Source organism: Sander vitreus, chromosome 22, assembly GCF_031162955.1.
Source record: "Sander vitreus isolate 19-12246 chromosome 22, sanVit1, whole genome shotgun sequence".
In the NCBI taxonomy this organism is placed as follows: Eukaryota; Metazoa; Chordata; class Actinopteri; order Perciformes; family Percidae; genus Sander; species Sander vitreus.
Window position 1 is genome coordinate 106148 of NC_135876.1, and position 21203 is coordinate 127350.

The 21203-nt window shown below is 42.1% G+C and overlaps 1 protein-coding gene across 2 annotated transcripts in view; it reads right to left on the reverse strand.

Annotated features, from left to right (window-relative positions):
- The window catches only part of arhgef4 (Rho guanine nucleotide exchange factor (GEF) 4), a 153038-nt gene that overhangs the window by 89485 nt on the left and 42350 nt on the right, over positions 1-21203 (reverse strand). For both annotated transcript variants that reach the window (XM_078280370.1, XM_078280369.1), the window contains exons 2-4: positions 9031-13806; positions 4964-5236; positions 4435-4561 (exon numbers count right to left, since the gene is read on the reverse strand). In XM_078280370.1, the coding sequence (XP_078136496.1) occupies positions 4435-4561; positions 4964-5236; positions 9031-10971 (2341 nt within the window). In that variant the 5' untranslated portion in view covers positions 10972-13806. The remainder of the gene's footprint in view (positions 1-4434; positions 4562-4963; positions 5237-9030; positions 13807-21203) is intronic.

The following is a 21203-nucleotide window of genomic DNA, read 5'->3' on the forward strand; positions in this document are numbered from 1 at the left end:
GCATCATGCAACATCTATACAACATTATGAGATAATTATGGTTCAACTGATACCTCACACCAACCTTTTAAAGCCTGGGGCCAATGTTGCTGTTTCTGAAATCAGTGGCTGGGTTTTTATTATAGCAATGTATTGCAGCTACTATACCAGTATAGTATAATGTGATAGAAAGAAGAAGAAAGAAATCACTGATTTAGCAATATCACGTTGTGCAATATCAATATCGAAAATGTACTGAAAAGTATGCAATATTCCATGTATTTTGTGAGATGCGCATAGAGACAGCGAAAGAAACGACAAGCGAAAGAAACGAGAAGCGTGAGGACAGACAGAGAGAGTGCAAACAGCGAAGCGTGTGTTTAAATAAACCCTTGTGCTATATGAAAACCTGTTGTTTTGATATTCTATTAATCTATTTTGATGTGTTTTCAACTTGTGTGTTTTCATATATGTTTAAGAATATCGGAATGAATATCGATATCGCAATACTCACGCTCAATATCGCAATATCACATTTTGTCAATATCGGGCAACCCTAACACACACACACACACACACACACACACACACACACACACACAGCAGATATACCAAGGAGGACACAGAGGATTAAAAAAACATGATGGACTCTTCAGAAGAGGTCATTATCTTCACTTGAGTTTCTGCGTGGTAAAGTCTCCGGACGCCACAATCTCCTGAACATAGTCCTACTGAGAAATCCAGAGAGAGTTGTGTGGAGCTGGTAGTCTTAATTAGCTTTGTAGCAACTCATTTGGTAATGGCTTGAATGTAACGGACGTTCATTAATATCAAAAAGTTACGCACTAAAGTAAAATTTAATAATAAAATATCTGACATTGCATACATTTAAATTCCTTCTAGACACCTTTATCAGCGACATATTTAATATGCAGTCCAAAGCCAGTGTTGCCCAAAGCTCTGTCATGGTTGAATCACGGTCAATGAACAAGCAAATCTAAAGCCGGGCACCTTAGGCTAACAGCTGACTGTCTGACTTCTTAAGATCGAGCCACCATTACTATTAGTGGTGTTGGATTTCAGCCTAATGAAACCACCGTAGAGATGATTACATGAGACAAAGAGATGTATCACTGTACAGATTAACTCTGCTCTGCTGGGGTTCAGAATGATAAAGCATAGCCCCGTGTAAAAAGATTAAAGTGGCTTTGTGTGTGCGGTCCCATGCAGTGCTACTTCCCATTCAGTGAGGTAGCACTGCAGCAGTCTGGTGATTCGGCTGACAATTCAATTTAGTCCAACTAATCTAATTCCACTGATGACATCTGCAGCAAGAGCACTGAGCTCGCTGTGAGAGCAGTGAGAGGTGTACAGACACTTTGACATGATAGCTCATCCGTCCCCACTTCTGCACCCAGGGGACTTAGTTACCAGTTTATTAGGTACACCAAAGCTAAGGCCTTCTAGTATTTAGCAGTCTGGCATTGATGCCCTTAACATCACGTTTGATGTCATATTCAATACCTCAAGATCAATATAGTAAAGAGACTTCATTTTTTCTTTTTCTGTTTTAGAAGTGGAGAAATGCACCGTTTGGAGGAAGTCTTCCTTGAGATTGTAGGCCTTCCAGATTTCAGATAGTATTATCATGATAGCTTAAATCTGGGCTTTTCCAAAGAGGGTTTTTCTTTGATCGTCATCTGGCCTGGAACGCCAGCTTCTTTTCAGAGGCTACATTTACATTACTAAGTTTTGTTTTAAAAACAAATATTTTTTTCTACTTTCCCCCTCTCATTCCCCCTGCTCTGGTGTTTCCCCCCTCTCATTCCCCCTGCTCTGGTGTTTCCCCCCTCTCATTCCCCCTGCTCTGGTGTTTCCCCCCTCTCATTCCCCCTGCTCTGGTGTTTCCCCCCTCTCATTCCCCCTGCTCTGGTGCTCCTGCGTTTCCTCTCATTCCCCCTGCTCTGGTGTTTCCCCCTCTCATTCTCCCTGCTCTGGTGTTTCCCCCTCTCATTCCCCCTGCTCTGGCGTTTCCGAGCCCCTGAACCGGAGACATTTGGAAACACTTCTGACCCGTTTTGATTTGGAATCTGCGGGATTGTGTTGCAGTCGCAAACGGAGACCTTTGGTAACACCGACGCCAACGTTTCTCCTCCTGATTGGGTCTTATCGGTCACGGCGTCTCGGTCTCTGACACTAAGCTACAAACGTTACCATGGCAACTACCAGCAACAGGCGGATTATATCCGGATTATGTCCAGTATATCAGAATGTAGATGAGATATTTTGGTTTGGGCGTGTTAGTTTAAACAAAGATTAGTTCTTCTACTGGAGCTAAAAACACTTAGTGTGCATGGAGATTACAAAGAGTTTTAGGCTCAAAACAACACATCTGATTGGACAGCAGCAGTTAAGTGAAAAAGAGGTATGCTAATCAGATAAATGTAAAACCATATTATGTAAAAGGCAGGGGGAATAACAGGAGAGCTAAATGAGTGTGTTGAAATTTGCACTTATAGGTTAAGTTTCTTGTCTTGTTATATTTGGCAAGACATGTATGTAAATATTACATTTGGTAGTTATTAAGGCAAAGTTCTTGTTTGGCTGGTAAGACAATATTAAACAGCCATGTGTTCAGTTTTTGTGTTGAATTAAAAATACTTTCTTCCTAAAACAATGTGTTCATACCCAGGTATCAAACAATATAGTTTCAGTAGTGGTACTAAAATCGGGCAACATAATAGACAGTATTGAAGAATTTTAAACAAAGCTCACATGATTTACAGGGCTGATGTGTTTCAGTGAGATCGGCTTAAATGTTTTTTTTTTTCTTTCGTTTTAACAAGTCTTATAATGTAGAAGTCTCTTTCTCTCTCTCTGTCACAACAGCACCACAAAAAAACGTTTGGGGACGTTGTCAATGTTGCGGTACAGTGAGAACTTACTGCAGCCAGCAGGGGAAATAAGGAACTGCACTGGTTCTGTGCTAATGCCAGCCTCAACCAAAACGTTATGAGGCAGCACAGGTCACTGAGGTTTTCTGGTGTTGCTAGCAGCAGTTTTAAGCAATAAAATGTGTGCATATCTATTTAGTGCAATGTGTTTGTGGTTACAGCACATGCAACATGTAAATTAGTGACTCAGTTTCAGTTACACCCTGCACAAATTCAACATCGATTCATGGACATTAAATTAGGCTCATTAAGATAAACATTGATCAGCAATACTGTGGTATTCCAGAAAGAAGATGCACATGATGGGCATCATTGAACATAGTAATGTACAGACCTGGGGCCTCATGTATAAAAGATTGCGCAGCTTTCATACCAGAAGATGGCGTACGGCCAAAACTTGAAAAGTACCTACGCACAGAAATATTCTGTGCCATGCATGGATGAAATAATGAAATAGTAAATAGGACTACAGCAACAGAAATATGTGCAGAATCAAGACAGTCAAGATGGCGCAGTGTTTGGTGGACCGGGTACAGCTTGTTCACTTAATAGCCTACAAATCATCCACGGGATCAATTACGCATCACATGAGTTTGCCCCCCCCGACACAGCGTTTGTTCCTGGGGAGATGGATCTGTGCGTCCAACCTCCTGTGTGCCATGGATGTCTGAGCCTCAGCAACTACAGACTTACAGACACTATTGCATTTTTCTGGGCTGATCTTTTTGTTGCACAGTGAATAAGATTTTTCATCTATGGGAAATACAGAGAATGACTGAAAGTATTGTGGATAGTGGATTTTTCATTCATTTCCCATCCTCATGTTCAACAGAGGTTAAGTAGCCTGCAAATTAAACAGTTAATAGTGTGAAAGATGTGAAACATTATCCACATAAATGATCAAACTTTTATGGAGTATCAGTGGATATAATTATGTTTTTTCATAGACAATGTCACAGACATGTGCCAGTAAGTGAAGTGGAAACTTTATTTTGTAATGTTTGGTGATTTTCGGCAGTTTTCAGTTAGAATTCTCCACGTTACAGAGCCAGAAAAGACTTTGCTGACGGCCCGCACATTCTCACGTCAAGTAAATTTTTAATACATCACAAAGTGTCCGTGAAAACCAGCGTACACAAGCTTTTCGTGCGTACGCAACGTTTATACATGAGGCCCCTGGACACATCAATATGTACCCATGTAATGACTTTCAGCCTGTGTAGTTGCAATAGAGTAACATGATAAAATAAACAAGTTACATGAGACAGTTCACTCACCTATTAAAATGTTGGATTGGACACACACACACACACACACACACACACACACACACACACACACACAAACAAACAAAGAAACAAACACACCCACAATATTTTGGTTGAGTATCTAGTAACCCAAAAAATCACAGGCTCAAATGTTCCAACAGCCATTGGAACCACTCAACAACCCCAGGTGAATCTGAATAAGTGCAGTAGACTTAACCAGAGTGGGTACTTACAGCAGTAGATGTGTCTTCTCCAGCCCAGGCAGTCAAGACCGATGGGGGTGCTCTGAGAAAAGCAGTGGGATTTGAGGGGCATCCCCCGGAAGGCTTCAATGGACCCCAAGGTGACTCCAGCATCAGTCTGTGGGAATAAAAGGGGATTTTCTTTTTTTTTTCAAATTACTGATATTATCACAGACATTCATTTGTCTGCTAATGATGAACTAGACATGAACCCAGTAAAACGACAATCACTCAATCTATATGACTGAAAAGAAAAGAATACAAGATGAATGGGCATGCATGAATGATTGGTGCAGAAGAGTGTAAATTAAGGAGGCCATGCCTGAAACAGAAAGTGAAGTGATGACAGGCTTCATATCCAAGAAAAACCTGTCAGAAGCCACCAGAGAAAAAACAGACTGTCCAGGAAGAACAGAAACTCAGAAGCGAGGCAGAGAAGGGAGAAGATGAGTATCACAAAGACTTCCAAGGTTTTGGATCTTTTGCTTTGGCGGATCATGGCGCTGTGGCCACATCTTACTTTGTCCATGTCTTCAGATAACGGTGTGTTGAGTTGGCCCAGGCTCCCCCTGATGGCTCTGGCCAGTTTGCGTTTGTTTTTCTTTTGCTCTTCAATCCAGAGGTCATCTGAAAACTTTGGCCTTCGCTGCTGGCCACATCCATCGCAGCCTGCGTCCACCCAGCAGCCAGTCCTCAGCCCAGCGAGAACCACAGAGGCCTTCCCCTCGCACTTCACCCCCAACAGCCTTCTTGTTCTGGACTGGCTGGCAGGTCGGCCCTCTGTCTGTGTACCCTTTTGAGTGCATAGTTAATTGGGTTAGTCACAGTCACCTTTTCTATACCAATTCCACCCCCTTTTTGTCCTCCAGGTACAGTGCACAACTGTGGCTACTTTTAACTGGAATGTGTTTGTATTTGTATAAGGGCTGCACAATATATATATATATATATTAGGGGTGGTACGGATGGTACGGTTCACAAAACCCACGGTTCGGTTCGTATCACGGTTTTAGGGTCACAGTTTTCGGTTCTGTACGGTTCTTGTTATTTTTTCTTTTAATCTTTAACACTCCAGAAATATACTTCAGCATATGATATATAGCTCAAATTAGCATATTGAATGCATGTTGCACAATACATGCACACAGTGGCAGTTCTATCTATTGTTTGATTTCCGCTGTCATCATAGGTAACGAAATCCAAAATGTTCCCACACACCAGACTATATACGACGCTGGAGCATCCTCCAGCTCCGGGCAGCCTTCCTCATCTCTCCCATTTACCATCTCTACACGTGACGTGACCTGCAGCACTCCACACTCCACCTGAGGAGCGATCGGCTTGGCGCCTCTCAGAATCGGACGAAAATCTTTTAAACTGACCTTTGTCGATCAAAGAAACTGACTATATGGCCTATTTCTCACTTAAAATGTTTTCAGAAATACTGAACTATTTTTAGTGAACTATTTTCGTAAAATACGAGATGGTATTCAGAACAAGACGCCATTAGACTCTGTTTTGAAATTCGGGAGCAGCAAGAACCACGTGACGCGTTCGTCCAATCAGCTGCCATGTGGTCATCCCCCTCGTCGTTTCCAGTAAATATTTTAACATAGGTGTATAAAGTGGGCACTACGGCAGTAAGTGGTTGGTGCACATTAACAGTGGACTGATGAACCGTGCGACACACACACGCCCCGAACCGGGACATGCGAACCGAGCGGTTCAGATGTTTTTTCATGAACCGTACCACCCCATATATATATATATATATACATATATATATATATATATATATATATATATATATATATATATATACATATATATACATATATATATATATATATATATACATATACATATATATATATATATATATATATATATATATATATATATATATATATATATAAAAACTAACTTTCTGTCATAATTTGCTGAAACTGACCCTATGTTCCAGTAGAACTACATGAAGCAGGTAATTCAAAAAAATAAATCCGGCTCCTCTGGCTCCACCTACAGCCTGGAGTGCAATGAGCAAAAATTCACAGCTCCCTGTTCAGATGCACCAATCGGGGGGGGCAGCGAGGTGTCTAACTGCGTGTCAATCTGACTCATGCACATGCATTCATTCTCCCTTGTGGGAGGAGGGGCTTAGGAGACAGTTTTTGGCAGAAAGGGGGGAGGGACAGGGGGACTGTTGTTGATGTTCAAATTTTTTGGCTAAGTCCTGGATCTTCGCAATCCTACCTACAGCACCTTTAATGCAATATCAACTTTCATAGTAAACATATTGCAAAGACTGCGACATATTGCAAATTATTTTTTGTGTTAGTTGAAAGTATAAAACTGCACTTAACGGTCGTTCTTTTTTAGTGCTGCCTTTTATATTCAATTCAATGTTCAATTTGTTCAATAAAAGAAAGTTGGAAATGATATCCTTTCTTTGGTTTTAAATTCAACAATTGTATTTTACCAGAACACTGAAAGCAGCAGAACAGAGTACACTTTAATATCTGTTTATTTATCACAAGTAATATCGTTATAGCGATACTCAACGTTTTCGCATATTGTATATTTTCGTCGTGTCATGCAGTCCTAGTTTGTATTAGGGTTGCACAATTAATCAATTTTTTTTTTTTTAAATAGTACAATATCCAAATCGCAGGGGGGTTGTTAAAGGCAAAATATGTGTCATGTATCGTGGTGCTGCAGAGACGTCCCAGCCTACGAATCCTATCCTACAAACTAAAGAAAAAATCTTTGTTTGGTACAGATCCTCACAAAAAAAAAACTTAAATCATTTTTTTATATATATTTTTCAATGAAAATGAGAATAATGATACAAAAATGATCATTCCCTTCAATATTGTGAATCATATCGCAATTGCAATATCAGTCAATATAATCGCAATTAGATATTTTCCTAATATCGTGCAGCCCTAGTTTGTCTGAGGATGGATCTTGTACTACAGGTGCTTCCATTCACTGGAACACAGCTGGTTAGTCAACCCCAACATCCAGTTTCAGAGTCCTGGCTATTAGGTTGTCATTGTGTTGTATTTTACAATTTTGCTCACACAGCAAGGTTCAGACCTGTGGCAGTGTACACACTGAAATTAAATGAAACAATTGAGAATCTAGTTTCATGACTCTCTTCCAATATGCAGTGTTTTTCCCCATAAACTTCTTCCACTGCCTTTTTTCCTTCATTTATTCCAGTAGAAATTAATTTGTATTGCCCAGATTACAAACTAGCCGGTTCCATAGGGTTCTACAATTTTAATCACATAAAATATACAGAGCAAATGTACTGGACAAATAAGTTATTAGTTGTTTTTTTAAACAATGACATGGACAAATATGTAAAAGAATTTAATGGAAAAATGGAACAGATTCACTTCTATTTTTTGTGTCAAATCACACTGACTCTGAGATACATGCATGAGACATGGTGTGCTTAGTGAAGTGAACTCTCCTGCTCTTTTTTACCACCACTTGAATTTCTCCTTGATTTCACTGTGCCACTGCCTACATCAACAGTGAAAACGTATGCATTTTTTGAATGTCTGTTTGAGGAGTCGTTCAGGTATTTTAAAAGTGGAGAAGTATCAGTGAAAGTGTCAAAGGCATGACAAAACATACACATCATTTTCATTAGCTACTCAGTTATGTCACTAGTCAGCTGTTCTCATTAACTGTGTAACACTGGAGGGAACCTAAGCTTTATGTAGAGACACAAAGCAGTCTCTGCCCTTTTGATGTCTCTATAAAGTGTGTTGAGATCTAAAAATTTGGAAAACTATTATTGTCAGATTATTGTCAGAATCACTCAAAATTAATACAAGTTTTTTTGCCAGATCACATTGCAAGGCAGTGGGACATTTTTTTTTTATCGAATTGAACATCAAGTGGGAGGATGCCACAAGGGGGGGTTGGTCCTCAAGTAATCCTTCTCTGGCTGTGTATCACAGGACTATTGTAGGAACTGGCAGGGAGGGGGGGATGATGGTAACCAGCTAACTCCCAGAATGGAAATCTACCACACTGCTGGGGGCCGAGAGGGAGAAAGAGTTGACTCTGCTGTTTTCTCTCCTCCTCTTCATCTGGTTCACAGAGAGCCACAGAGAAAGAGGGACTTGTTCTCTGTCCCAACCCAGATACTGACAGATATAGATACACTGGCAACCACCCCACACACACACACACACACACACACACACACACACACACACACACACACACAATCATCTGCAGAGCAAGAGATTAACTGGTGCTGTTTTTTTTTTTTTTTTTACCCCCTATTCATTGCAAGCCAGAGTTAGTGTGTGTCAGTTGGAGGCGGGGATGAAACACTTTTCCCAGGGAGCTGGAACCCCATTGGCATCTTAATTGAGGCCTGAACAAGGCCTGTTTTATAGCTTTATAGTGATATTTAACCTACAAAAAGCTAGTGCATTTACAACATTTACACGTGCACACATTTTAATAAGAACCCAGTAAAACGTGTACTTATTAAAGATTATAATTTTAGTATAAAGACATTACTCATGTCCCTGTGCGTGACAAACAGACTTTTCTTACCTCTAATTCGTTGATAGAGCCAATGGCATACAGGCTGATGTGTGACTGGCTGTCTATTCTGCCTTCGGCTGCATCCAGAGGGCTGAGGCTGAGACCCAGAGGGCTAGCTGAGGGTTTCAGGGTCTTAGGTCTCTCGGGGGGGTCCGTTAATCCCTCCACGCTTACCGACTGGCCCAGAAGGATAGGGCAGACAGTACTGGTCCTTGCTGAGTGAGGGTAGCAAAAGATTTTACGCTGGGCCGCTGGTCTAGGACTGTTAGGTTTAGGGCTCATTGGCCGTAGGGGGCTCTTAGTCAAACCCTCGCTGGCCACTGGGTGAGACCTGGTGCAGGATGGTGAAAGCTGATGAGTAAGGGTGGCTACTGAGCAGGAACTTAAAGGTGAAACAGGACTGGTGCGACTGGGCTGTGGGACTGCAGAGTCTAAAAATGGAGGTAGGCCAGACACACACAGTGTGGTAGGTACACCATTTGGTGAACATTTTCTTCTCTGGCCCTCAGATTTACACCCATGGGGTTTTTCCTTTCCACTCCCTTGTGGAACTCCCCGCTTGGTGATGGGATCAGTGTGGCAAAGGGCTCTGAAGGAGGATGGTGACCCTGGACTGCTGAGACTATCCAGCGGTGGAGAGGACGTTAAATCTCCACAGCCCCGGCCAGAAGCTGTGTTGCTACATTCCTCATCTGGCAATGAATGAGTTCTTTTCAGCAGCTCAGCCTCCTTGGCCCTTTTTAGCTTCCTCCAGGATTGTTTGGCTGCAGCAGAATCCACATCAATGCCCACAGTGGCCTGCTCCTCATTCTCCTTATCCATTGACCGGGACTCAAACAGGCTGGAAATGGACTTGTGTGCTTGTGCAAAGCGCATGCGGATGTTTAAACTGTCGTTGCTCTTGCTCCTCTTGTAGGTCTGCCCATTAGGTGACTGGACTTGCCTGAGGAGGGGGTTTTCTGGGCTGGGTCTCCCGTTACCCTCCGCACTACTCCCTTGGCTGACTAGCTGATGGACATGGCGAGTGTCGGGAGTCGAGAGGGAAAAGCCACAGTCATCCTCTTCTATCTCGCAATGCAATGAGGACAATGCTTGGTGAATGCTTTGGTTCAAGATGTCACCTTTGACAAAAACCTCATCGTCTGAGTTGTCCCTCTGTTGCCCTTCCCCAGACAGAAGGCCCTCACCTCCCCCATCTGATGATTCCTGGGGGCACTCCTCACTTTTGGAACCCTTTGAGCCCTTAGCCTTCCTAAAAGAAGGCATTTTAGCAAAGACAGAAAACTTAGAGCCTTTATTTCCAGTCTGGGTGCATTTTGTTTTGCTTCTCTTGGTCATTTTGTCAAGGTTGGCATTTCTGGCAGAAATATCAAAGTGAGGATTGTCCAACTCATCGCAGTTGCTGCTAGCTGAGGTATAAGAAACAGCATCATAGGCAACAGTCGTAGGTCTAGAGTGCTTTTCGTCACTACCACATAGAACAGGTGTTGCTGGGTTGACCTCAGGTTCTAACTCAGCAGTTGTCAGAGATTCTTCTTCCTGTTCAGGCTGGTGGTGTGGACTCTTGGGGCTGGAGATATCCCCTGAAAGGTTAGCTATATCCCCCTCAACGTCCTCAGCAGGCCTCATGACCTCATATTCTATCTTTGTTTCTATTTTTAAATCATCCTCTGTTGTGCCATAATTTTCAAGTGAACGCTCAGTCTCCAAAATTGGCTCTAAACTACTGACAGCAAGCAGGTTAAGGCTAACATCAGGGTGCGAGTACCTTACTACCCTCACCTCCTGCTGTGGAGCTGTCAATCTGACCTGCGTGGGGTCTCTACACTCTTCAGCCAGTGTATAGTCCTCAAATAATTCGGATAAGTTGCCTCTTCTTCTGTTAGGTAAGCTGTGATCCTCTGTTTGGCTACAATAGTGCCCTTCTCTCGCTTTAAATTCACTGTCCATTAATAGGCCTCTGCTCTCTGAACGTGACAGTAAAGATTGAAGGCCTTCATTTCTTTCTGGGTCAGAGCAGTTGAACCTTAGACTTACAACAGTTTTATCCTCAATAATCTTCTCTGTCTTCAGTTCTTCTAGCTCGTCTGCATGAGCAAGGCTTAAATGGCTGTGGCTATCACTGTTTTCCCCTAGCACAGATTCAGTGTCCTCACTGCTGCAGTTGGCTCCGTGGTCCAGTGAAGACCGGAACAACTCGGAATCTTCCTGGGGCTTGTCTACATCTTCCAAGGGATCAGAGGTCACATTTGTTGATGGTTCAAACACAGGACAAATGATACTCTCATTACGTTCGTAGTTGCTCTGGGCTTCCTGTGAGAAACACCCTAAACCCTCCCCTCTTCCCACCCCGTTTATACTGGCCTTGGTGTTATTGTTGGAGTCTGAGAGCAGAGAAAAATGGGTGTTCAGGCTACATGGAGGCTCAGGGATCTTTAGGACCAGCTGAACTTGCTTACAATTACTAGAAATTGTGCTGACAGCAGATTGCACGTTTGTCAGAGAAATGGCCCTTTCAGCTATGCCTGGGTGTTCTCTGCTACTGTCCTGAATGGACTCAGCAGCAGCAGGACAGGGGGATGTTTTTCCTATCCTACTAGGCACATGCTGAGTAAAGTAGGCATCTGGATCACTGGCAATTTCTTTTGGAACTACTCTCAGCTCTATGCACTCAGAAATCTCTGTTGTGCCAAATTGTGCCTGTAAGAGATTGAATTTGCTTACTGCTTCCACAATTTCTTCCTGGTGATGATAAACATGACTGCCCTGCACCTCCTGTTCGTGTTTTTTCCGGAGAAGAGAGCAGGGTGATCCTCCCCTCCTCCTCCCTCCTCCAAAGTCCTCTGATAGCCGAGGGGAGGTATCCTCTGCTCCTTGGTTGCCAGAAAAAAGCTGATTATTCGAGAATTGACAATGAGGCAAACGGTTCCCAGAATCCTTACCAGTGTCAGATTGGATTTGAGTTGAGTCAGGTCCTGGTTCTACACAGCCTGACTGGGCCCTCTCTGAAAGCTTGTCCACAGAATGGAACTGCCTATGATTGAGTATTTCTATGGTAGCACCCCCCTGATCCAAGTGATTAGAGATTAAACCCTGGGTTTGACCTGGAACTTGCAATGTTTGCCTTGCGCTTTGTGGTTGTGTTTGATCTGGTTGCCTCTCAGTGAGCTCCTTCCTGTCCGAGTCTGCCAACGGGACAGGTGAGGCTAGTGTAGAAACCTTCGGAACAGTAGAACAGGTATCTAATAGAAAAGAGGATGCGGTCTCTGTGGAAAACGTGATGGAGGAACATAATTCATTTACTCTCCCAGGTGGTGTGGTCCCCTCTGTTGTAGTACCAACACACCCAAAGTGCTCCGTCTGGAAGCAGACACCCGACACCCCTGCCTTATCGTGGGGCTTTGTCTCAATTGTACAAACCTGAGGGTGGGTCTCTGACGGTCCTTTGTTGGAGCTCTCTTCACACAGAGTTTGTGAACAGCAAATATCCACCTTGCGTGCCAATATATTGACTGTATCGAGTGTGTCTCTGAGCTTAGCTGACTTTGTGTTACGTGATATGCTATTTGTCTTTGCGCCATGTGCTTCTGTGATGTTTGGACCTGCTACAAAAATGTCTGTAATTAACTGAGAGTCTGTGTGTTTTGTCTCAGATTCAGAGGGTGTTTGTGTACGAGCAGCGTCAGCTATACGTGTGTCATCTTTATAATGAGTCTCTATTTTGTGATGTGATCTATTACAATATGTCCCAACACTCTTGCACAAGTCCCTTCTGTCCTTGTGCACTTTTCGAGCCTGTATGTCTTTTTCTTCATAGATTATATCCTTGTGTTCTAAAGTTTCTCTCTGTCTGTGATGTCTTTCATTACAGTCACTATTGCATCTATTTAAACTTGGGTTAAACTCTACAGAGTAAGTGCTGAGTAGTTCAACATTCTTTACTTCTACATCCTGAACATTACAGATTTCTACTCTTACTCTGTCTGTCTTCTCTTCACTTTCTCTCTCTGTGCTCCCTGTCTGTAACCTTGCGTTATGTTCACATGTGATTCGCTGTTGTAGCTTCTTGTCCTCTGTGGTATCTACATGTATCACGCATGTTTCTGAGTCTGTAGATTCATTCAGTCTGTTGGTGTTGCTTTCTGCAGGTTGTGCATGCAACGTCACTTCCTGAGTGTCTGGTGGACTATTTACCTTGTTGTCAAAGGTGTCTGTGTTGTGTTGGCTTTGTACATGTAAACTGTATAGCTCCGTGCTGCCCTTGACTTGAGTTTCTGTGCAAACAGCCTGTAAACCGGACTGCTCTTGGCGCGAGTCCCGTTTTAGTTCCTCTGTACTTGGACAGGGTCGAATCTGAACTGCGCACAGGTCTCTAGTGCTGAGCTTCGTGGGAATATTAGGGTCCACATGGTTCTCTGGGCTTTTCCTCCTGTTAAATCCAAATTGTCCAACATAAGCCTCTGTGGTATCTCTGTGGTCGTCCTTGGCTGTCACTGACTCTCTACGTCGGGCTTTTCTCTGCCCAATGCAGAAAGTGCTGCCGGTTGTTCGCCGACCAAGGTAGGCGCCGTCTAGTCCCAGCAGGGAATCTAGAGAGTCCTTCCTGTCCAGACCAAAATCTGACAGGGTGTCCCGGTGCCAAGAGCGGGAGTCAAAATAGTCATCAGATGTGTCTCCCCCTCCTGTGCCTCTCTCGCGCCATTCCGGGGAGTCAGCACCCAAATCCCCCTCCTCTAAGCCTAATCCTTCAGAGAGGTGGGGGGGGTGTTCAAGGGCTTCCTGGGGCTGTGGAGACAGTAAAGAAAAAGAGGGTGAGCTAGTCCTAAAGATATACAATATTTAAAAGTACCCATCTGTCTGAAGTAACTTCCAGTAGTATAAACTGTTCAAACGTCCCTCTATCAAAGTTAGCAAATAAATGATGTCATTATTAGTAAGGCAAATTCTTTGTTTTAAAGTCTAATTAGAATTTGATTTATCCTGACTCCACTCATTTTGTGTAAGGAAATATGAATTATAAATTATATTTTAGCTATTGTGGTTATTCTTTTTTTTCATTTTTCTAAAGTGAATTATATTGTTTTAGGACATATATGTGGAAACAGCTGCTTAGACTTGACCCTCTGAGTGACAAGTTCTTATGGCATCAGATGACTAAGAGCTGATAAACTGTCAAGATAGATGGATGGATGGATGGATATAGTAAATAGAATAGATAGATAGATAGATAGATAGATAGATAGATACCATACTGTTTAACCAGTGAGGGTTTATTTAATGCTTCCACATCTACCATTAGCAGCATTAGTTTAAGCCAAGTTTGTATTTTACTAAGAAAGTGGAGTCCTTCGTCAGCTGGAAGATTTGTATTTCATGTTAAAAAAGTATTCCCCATCCATCTGTTGATTCCCAGCTGCAATCTGTCACTCCATCTCTACTACTCAGTCTCTACTGTAGCTCTGTGCCCTAAAATCCCACAATGCCTTGTGTTGCTTACTACGCTAACTTGATTGTTCATCAGATGTGACAAAAGCATTTTGTTTTCACATGCTGGTAGGCCAAGGCGAGAAGGGTGAGATTCGCTGATGTTAGCCAACCCATATTTTAATATATTATATATTCAACAGATTTTTAATATTCAAACTATATTTGACAAAATAATAAAATAAATAAATAAAAAATAATACAAATGTGTTCCAGCAGCCCTAGTACAGAGTCATGGAGTAGAGTATGGACTTCTAAGGTGGGAAACAACAGTTGCCTATTAACTGCTTGTTAAGTTGTTGAATTAAAGCATCTCATGAACCATTTTAGAGCCCACCTACAGATATCACACTAATTTAATTACAGTAACAACATAGTCATTTTGAACCAAAGATTTATTGCAAAAAGCTTTTACAATTACAATTTTGACCTAATAAGTACAAGGGTCAAAACAAACAAGAAGATATATCCATATTGTTGCTACTTATACATATAGTTCAAAGTGTCTCTGGTACATGCACAATCCTTTGATAAAATCCTACAATGTCATTCTCACTTACTCTCCTGCGCTCGAATGCATCAGCTGTATCCAGCACCAGAGCACATAGGCGAGCAGCAAACCAGCTCAGCACCGTTCCCATGGCGTCCCACATTCATAACCATACAGTTCATACACACAGTCGCAGGGTCTCCTCTTTCCTGATACTACATGCCCGGAGCTTCCCTCTGCACTCTTCTTCCTTTGTCTTTGTATTTATCTTCCATGATCGTCAGTCTTGCCAGCTAAGATCTCCGAGTCTTAAAATGACAGATGCACCCATTTTTCCCCCCCTATCTACCTGCAGTGACTGGCCTTTACATAAAGCCTGATAACTGTGCGCACAGGAAGAAGTACAACTTCCCTTTTCACTGCATGTTCAAGATGTGGTCCTTCTACAGCAGCAAGGACTTAATCCAACCTCAAACAGCAGGTACACAGTGATCTCTGTGTCTCAATAACAAGGGAAGACATTAAGAAGCCCTGCTATAAATACAGTGCTGCAACTTTGGGCAGTGCAGCGTGCATGACAACTCAACTCCCTCTCAAGGACACGTAACCTTATTACACAACCGCATTTCACATTAGGAAAACAAATAGCACCATGGGTTGAATGTATGCCTGTAACAAATATTACATAATTGTCCAATTGCAATATTTTTAAAGTAATCGCCGTTTCTTTGTTTAACCGCAATTAATTGCCAACATTAGCTAAGGTCCTAAGGGCTATGACTGCTGATGGCTTTGTCAGTTGTATGTTAGTTTTAGAAAAACAAAAGAATGTTTTATGATAAGAAAGACGCATAGTTTACTTCATAGGCTGTGTACTTGTGTTACTACATGATCTGGGTCATGACAGTGATATTACAAAAAGATGTATGCTGGAATTCATTCAAAACTTTAAATTTTTTTGAAAAAGTAATAAATAAATAAGCATGTTGCTGTTCATGAGGATAAACAGTAGCATGGTCTGCACCACAAGACCTATACATTTAAATTGTCCATCAAACTGCCATACTTGTTCATACAGTGTTTTGGATGGCATTCAATCACTTTACTTTTGTCCTTCCCCAAGCATACGTACAATCTTCTCTTTGTGGTCTAAATAAAGGATTGTTAATATCATTGAACACACTGTAAATCCTGCAAGATTTTGAATTAAAGAAAACATGTCATTAGTAGACTTCTAACTTCAAATTAAACCAGGAAAGGTAGTGGCATAGTAGGGATTAATTACAGTTAAAACTGTGGGCCACATTTTAAGAGCATCTGGAGATATCCATCTTATCCAATGATAGAAGAAGAGTAAAACAAAAGCATAAGTTGACAACACTATGTCCTCTCAAGTAGGGTGTTACTTGTTCTGGATCTCAGTGAACTTTGAGTGAAATATGTTTTGTCAACTGCTGTTGGTTAAGGTCAAGAATGAACTGAGAAGCAAGAAAACAACTTACTTTACTTAACCCTCCTGTTGTCCTCGGGTAAAATTTGACTCGTTTTCAAAGTATTTATATCAGTAATTTGGGTTTCTTTTAACCAAAAAATGCTAAAAAAAAACTGAATTAAGTTGGCCAGAAGCCTAGATTTAGCACAGAATTAGGTGATCATTTATACTTTTTGCTTTACAAACAGGCAAACCAGAGGCCAGAAAGAAGGTAAGTATGTGCGTTGAATGCGTTAAAACCGTCCAACAAAGCACAAAAAAAGCGTCAAAATTGTCCAAAAAGAAGCATCAAGAGTTAAAACTGCCAAAAAACAGCAACAAAAAAGCGTCAAGTGTCGAAATAGTCAAAGTAATTCATAATTGCAGCTTTCTTTTTTTTTTACTCAAAATGTAGGTATAATTTCATATAAATGAGGTGTATTGACCATGCATTCTGAATATAAGTTAACTAGTGATAATAAGCTGGAATAAGAAGGTGTAACATGGAATTGGTTTATAATTTAAACTTCATGATGCAGGCAAACCAGGTACATGGCCGACGGGAAGACAATACAAGGGTTAAGGAACTTAGTGACTTGAAGGGACACTTAGGACTTGCATAACTTTATAGCTGTTAAGGAGTCAGATGTTTTTTCCCCCTCATATTTAGTATGGGACCACATGGAATGTTTCACAAAGGCAGAGTGACAGAAAAACACTCTGCTGGTTTTTGGGCTAGTGTAGTATCTATTTAGGGTATTCCTATAAAGGACTGCAACATAGGGATGGCAAATGTATCCAGATAACTACTGAAAGTGATGCATCATTGCTGACTGGGCGGTACTCTTTTTGTCTTTATCTTTGACCTCTGTGCTAGGATGACAGAAGTATTTAACTGATATTTCCTCCTATGAATTCTCTATTTTTGCAATAGAAGAATATTTTATGACAGTTCAAATGTTTATTGGTTTCTTCAACCAATAGTTTATGATCAATAGCAGAGGACTCTATTGGCGCTTACCCACTGCTAGTACCAGCTCGGCTCTGCTCGGCCGCGGTGCCCTGTCCTCCATTTTCCATTGCAGATTTAGTACCGCCTCATGCGTGAGGCGAGCGTGGCTGGAAACTGCCGTGACCTAACGCGACACACAGAACGTGGAAGGTGTGTTGTTTTTGATTCTCGGCATGTGGCTGTTTGCCAGAAGACAAATTTTGTCTGTCGCTAGCAATGATGACGCAGTGATTAGTGACGATTCTATCCGACCAATCAGGAGTCTGCAGGTTTTCACGTCACCTTTTGGTATCGCCTCAGCTCGCTTGGAACCTCGACGGAGGTGATACTAAAAGAAGTACCTGTTAGCAGGTACCAGGGACTATTTTTCATAATGGAAAACTAAAAAAGACGAGTAGAGTCGAGGTGAGTCGAGCAGGTACCATGTAATGGAAAAAACGCCATATGTTTCTTGCCAGACATGTTGGTCTTAGTTAACAGCAGTGAGTTTAAATACTCGTTGGTATTTGGAGTCGGACTTGTCTCGGACTCGGCCATTGGACTCGTCAAATGTTAAAGTTGGTCTCGACCGAATCCAGCACTGTATGCTTTTGTTCTAAAGTAACTTCCTCCTTCAAAAAAAAAACATTGATGAAGTATGCTCATTCAGAAAACAGTTATTGGTTTAATTCAAAATCCATCTAGAACAGGCATCAAGATTGGTCGCCTGGTATGCGCCGGGCTGCGTCATATGCCTCAATCATCAGGTACTTGGACTTGAACCTATTTGGACTCGGTCTTGACTAGTCCTGGTCTTGTCTTGGACTCGACAAAGGTGGACTTGACTACAGCCCTGGTTTAAATTAAACCAACGATTAACCAACACAAATCATCATTTGTACAATGAAAATGTACAGAGACAAACCTTTGCAGCTCTGCTATTTATCCCTCACATTTCAGACAAAGGGACAACAAAGGATGTGGTTCAAATTGGGCCATTGCTCCAACAAGTTCATGTACTGTATATCATTAGTGTACCATGGTAATGACTAGGCCCAAATCGAAACTGCGTTGTTTTTTTTTAACCACAATGAAAATCTGCGGAATTTTGCTTGGAGTGGAGATGAGTTAACATTCTGAGTTTCATTTTGAATGTGGAAAATTCCATGTGGCCCAGGTGATTGGCCCATTCTGATGAGAGAAGCATTGGTTAAAACAGTAATACATGAACTTATCCACCTAACCCTGACCCCACCTCAGTCCAAAGGGCAGGACCAAACCAAAAGAACTCCAACCATTGGTTTATCCAGACGTGCTCCATTCACAGAGTGGCCAGTGTTATTTTCTGATAATTAATTAGAGGTGAGTGTTTTAAGAAGCTTAAAGGCTTAGCAGAGCTCCCTTTCTAGCAGATAGTGGAATGGCTGATTGAGGCCCAGCACTACGACTCTTTACCACAGTTATCAAAGCATGCCCATGGTCCATGTTATTATTCCCTGTAGCAGGTGGACCCTGCACTTCTGCCTGAGCACCAAGCTGACTCACAAAAATAAGATGTTCTATAGAACCAACAACTCACTTAAATGGAAAATAGAAGTTCTTACTTCACCGCTGGTCTGTACCAACATGCATACTGAAGAGTTTCAGATAACACAGTGGGGCATTTTTGCCATTCACTGCATTTCTATATTGTTTCATGATTTGAAATTATTTACTGCGCCTTTCGAGCCAGAAAGGGCCGATCCGGGCATATTTTAAGGTAACGGCTTATATAAAGCCGATCAAAATCCCTCCTTTGTGTTAGCTTTTCTACTGCTACACAGCAAGGAAACAGTGTCCAGAGAAACATTAGGAGGACATTTATTTCTGATTATTCCTGACTACACTGGAAGAAGACTCAGCAGCAGCAACTGGGAATCGTGGTCAGCAGGACAACCAGGTGTGTGAAACAAATGAAATATGTCACATTATCGGATCCTTTCATATGCTCTGATCATTCACAGATGCATCAGATCGGAACTATTTCTCGACAAACAACAGTTAATCCATCCGCCCAGCACTCTGTTTATAGCCAATGACAGCATTTGGTAAATAGAAGTCTACTTCCTTGCAGGGAGAAACCATTCATGGAAAATTGCAGTGGTACGGCCCTTGAAGATGAACCGAGTGTGACCTCAGAGGGATGTGTATTCCCAGACGGAGTTAAGACAACCCAAACACACATGAGCTTGTAAAGCAAACCCTTCTACACACAAACACACTCTCTGGTCTCGGAGTACACAGTCAGTTGTAGTTAGTCAGTTGTAGTTGTAGCACCAACACCAACAGGCAAACTGAACTGGATGAATGCTTAAAGTAATAATAAGTAAATCTCCTCAGTTTAATCACTACACCATGGTGCATTGACAGCTCAGTGAATAACAAGTCAAATTGAATGACCACACAGCCAGAAAAACAACCCTTAGTTTGGTGTTATGGAATGTTAATACAATATATTCATTTATGACACCTGTGTCTTCTCAGGAAATATGACAGCATAACTTGTTTAATTGCCAGATATGCCAATATGTTTATGTTTATGTTTAACTGCTGTAGACCTCAAGTGGCCAATTGAATTAAGATACAATAATACTTAATTGTCCCAATGGGAAATTTACCTTGGACATCGCTGTTGTCCTTCAGGAGCACAGAAAACTGCCATTTTAAGAAACTATGACCTCACAATAAACTTACTACTTAAACTTACTATTATTACTGGCTTTTCTCCTACTAGAAACAACACTTGCTATAAATGACACAAACACACACAGGATACCTTCAGATGAGTCTTTGACCTAGGTTTCCATCTTCCACACCTTTGTATCTCTCTTCTTTCTCTCTCTGCCTTTCAACTGTTGCCCCAGCATCCTAAGGCTCCACAGAGCCAGTGTTTCCTCCTGACGGCCTGGAGACGCCACCCACACTCAGCACGGAGGGAATGTGGATGTGGGTGCTGCAGTCACGCTGGTGTGTCAGGGCCCCGGGAACAGCTGGCTATTGTCCCAGCAGGGCTCCACTGAGTTCACACATACACATACATACAGTTTGAATGAACACACATATATTGCACACCACCAAGGCTAATCCTTCTCTTCTCCAAGACAGAATATTCCTCGTTCTTCTGCACCGGCTGTGACAGAGCCTTTACCCCCACCACACCCGGTACTGAACCTGACTTCTACTCCACCCTAAAAAAAACTGATCTGATGTTTTCTTTGTGTAGGCTTACAGACACATTAGCAAGTGACTGACATCTGGCCAGCATCAATTAGTCATGCTGGTACTTTACAGCACTCAAAAGCCAGCCACACACACACATGCAGAGCTTACCTTGGTCTGGCAGTGGATAGTGTTGGCAGACCGACAACTACTCTCTTCTCACTTTCCTCTCCTTCTGTCTCACATCAGTCTACCACTGCTCACCCCATCACCACCGCTGCCTGCCCCTGCCCTTCCCTCTGCCTTCTCTCTGAGGTCATCCCCCCCAATTGTCGCCTACAGTCTTGCATCTCAGCAGAGGAGAGGATGCGGAACCTGATCTCTATGCTGGAGGCTACATGGAGTAAAGGGGGGGAGGGGGGTCCCTGGGGTAAAATGTGATACGTCACTGTACACCAAAGCTCTACAAAAAAACAACTGGAACTACTATGCGGATCAGCTGATGTTAAATAAAAATTCAAGGGAAGCTGAGAGGTCTTATCCCAGAC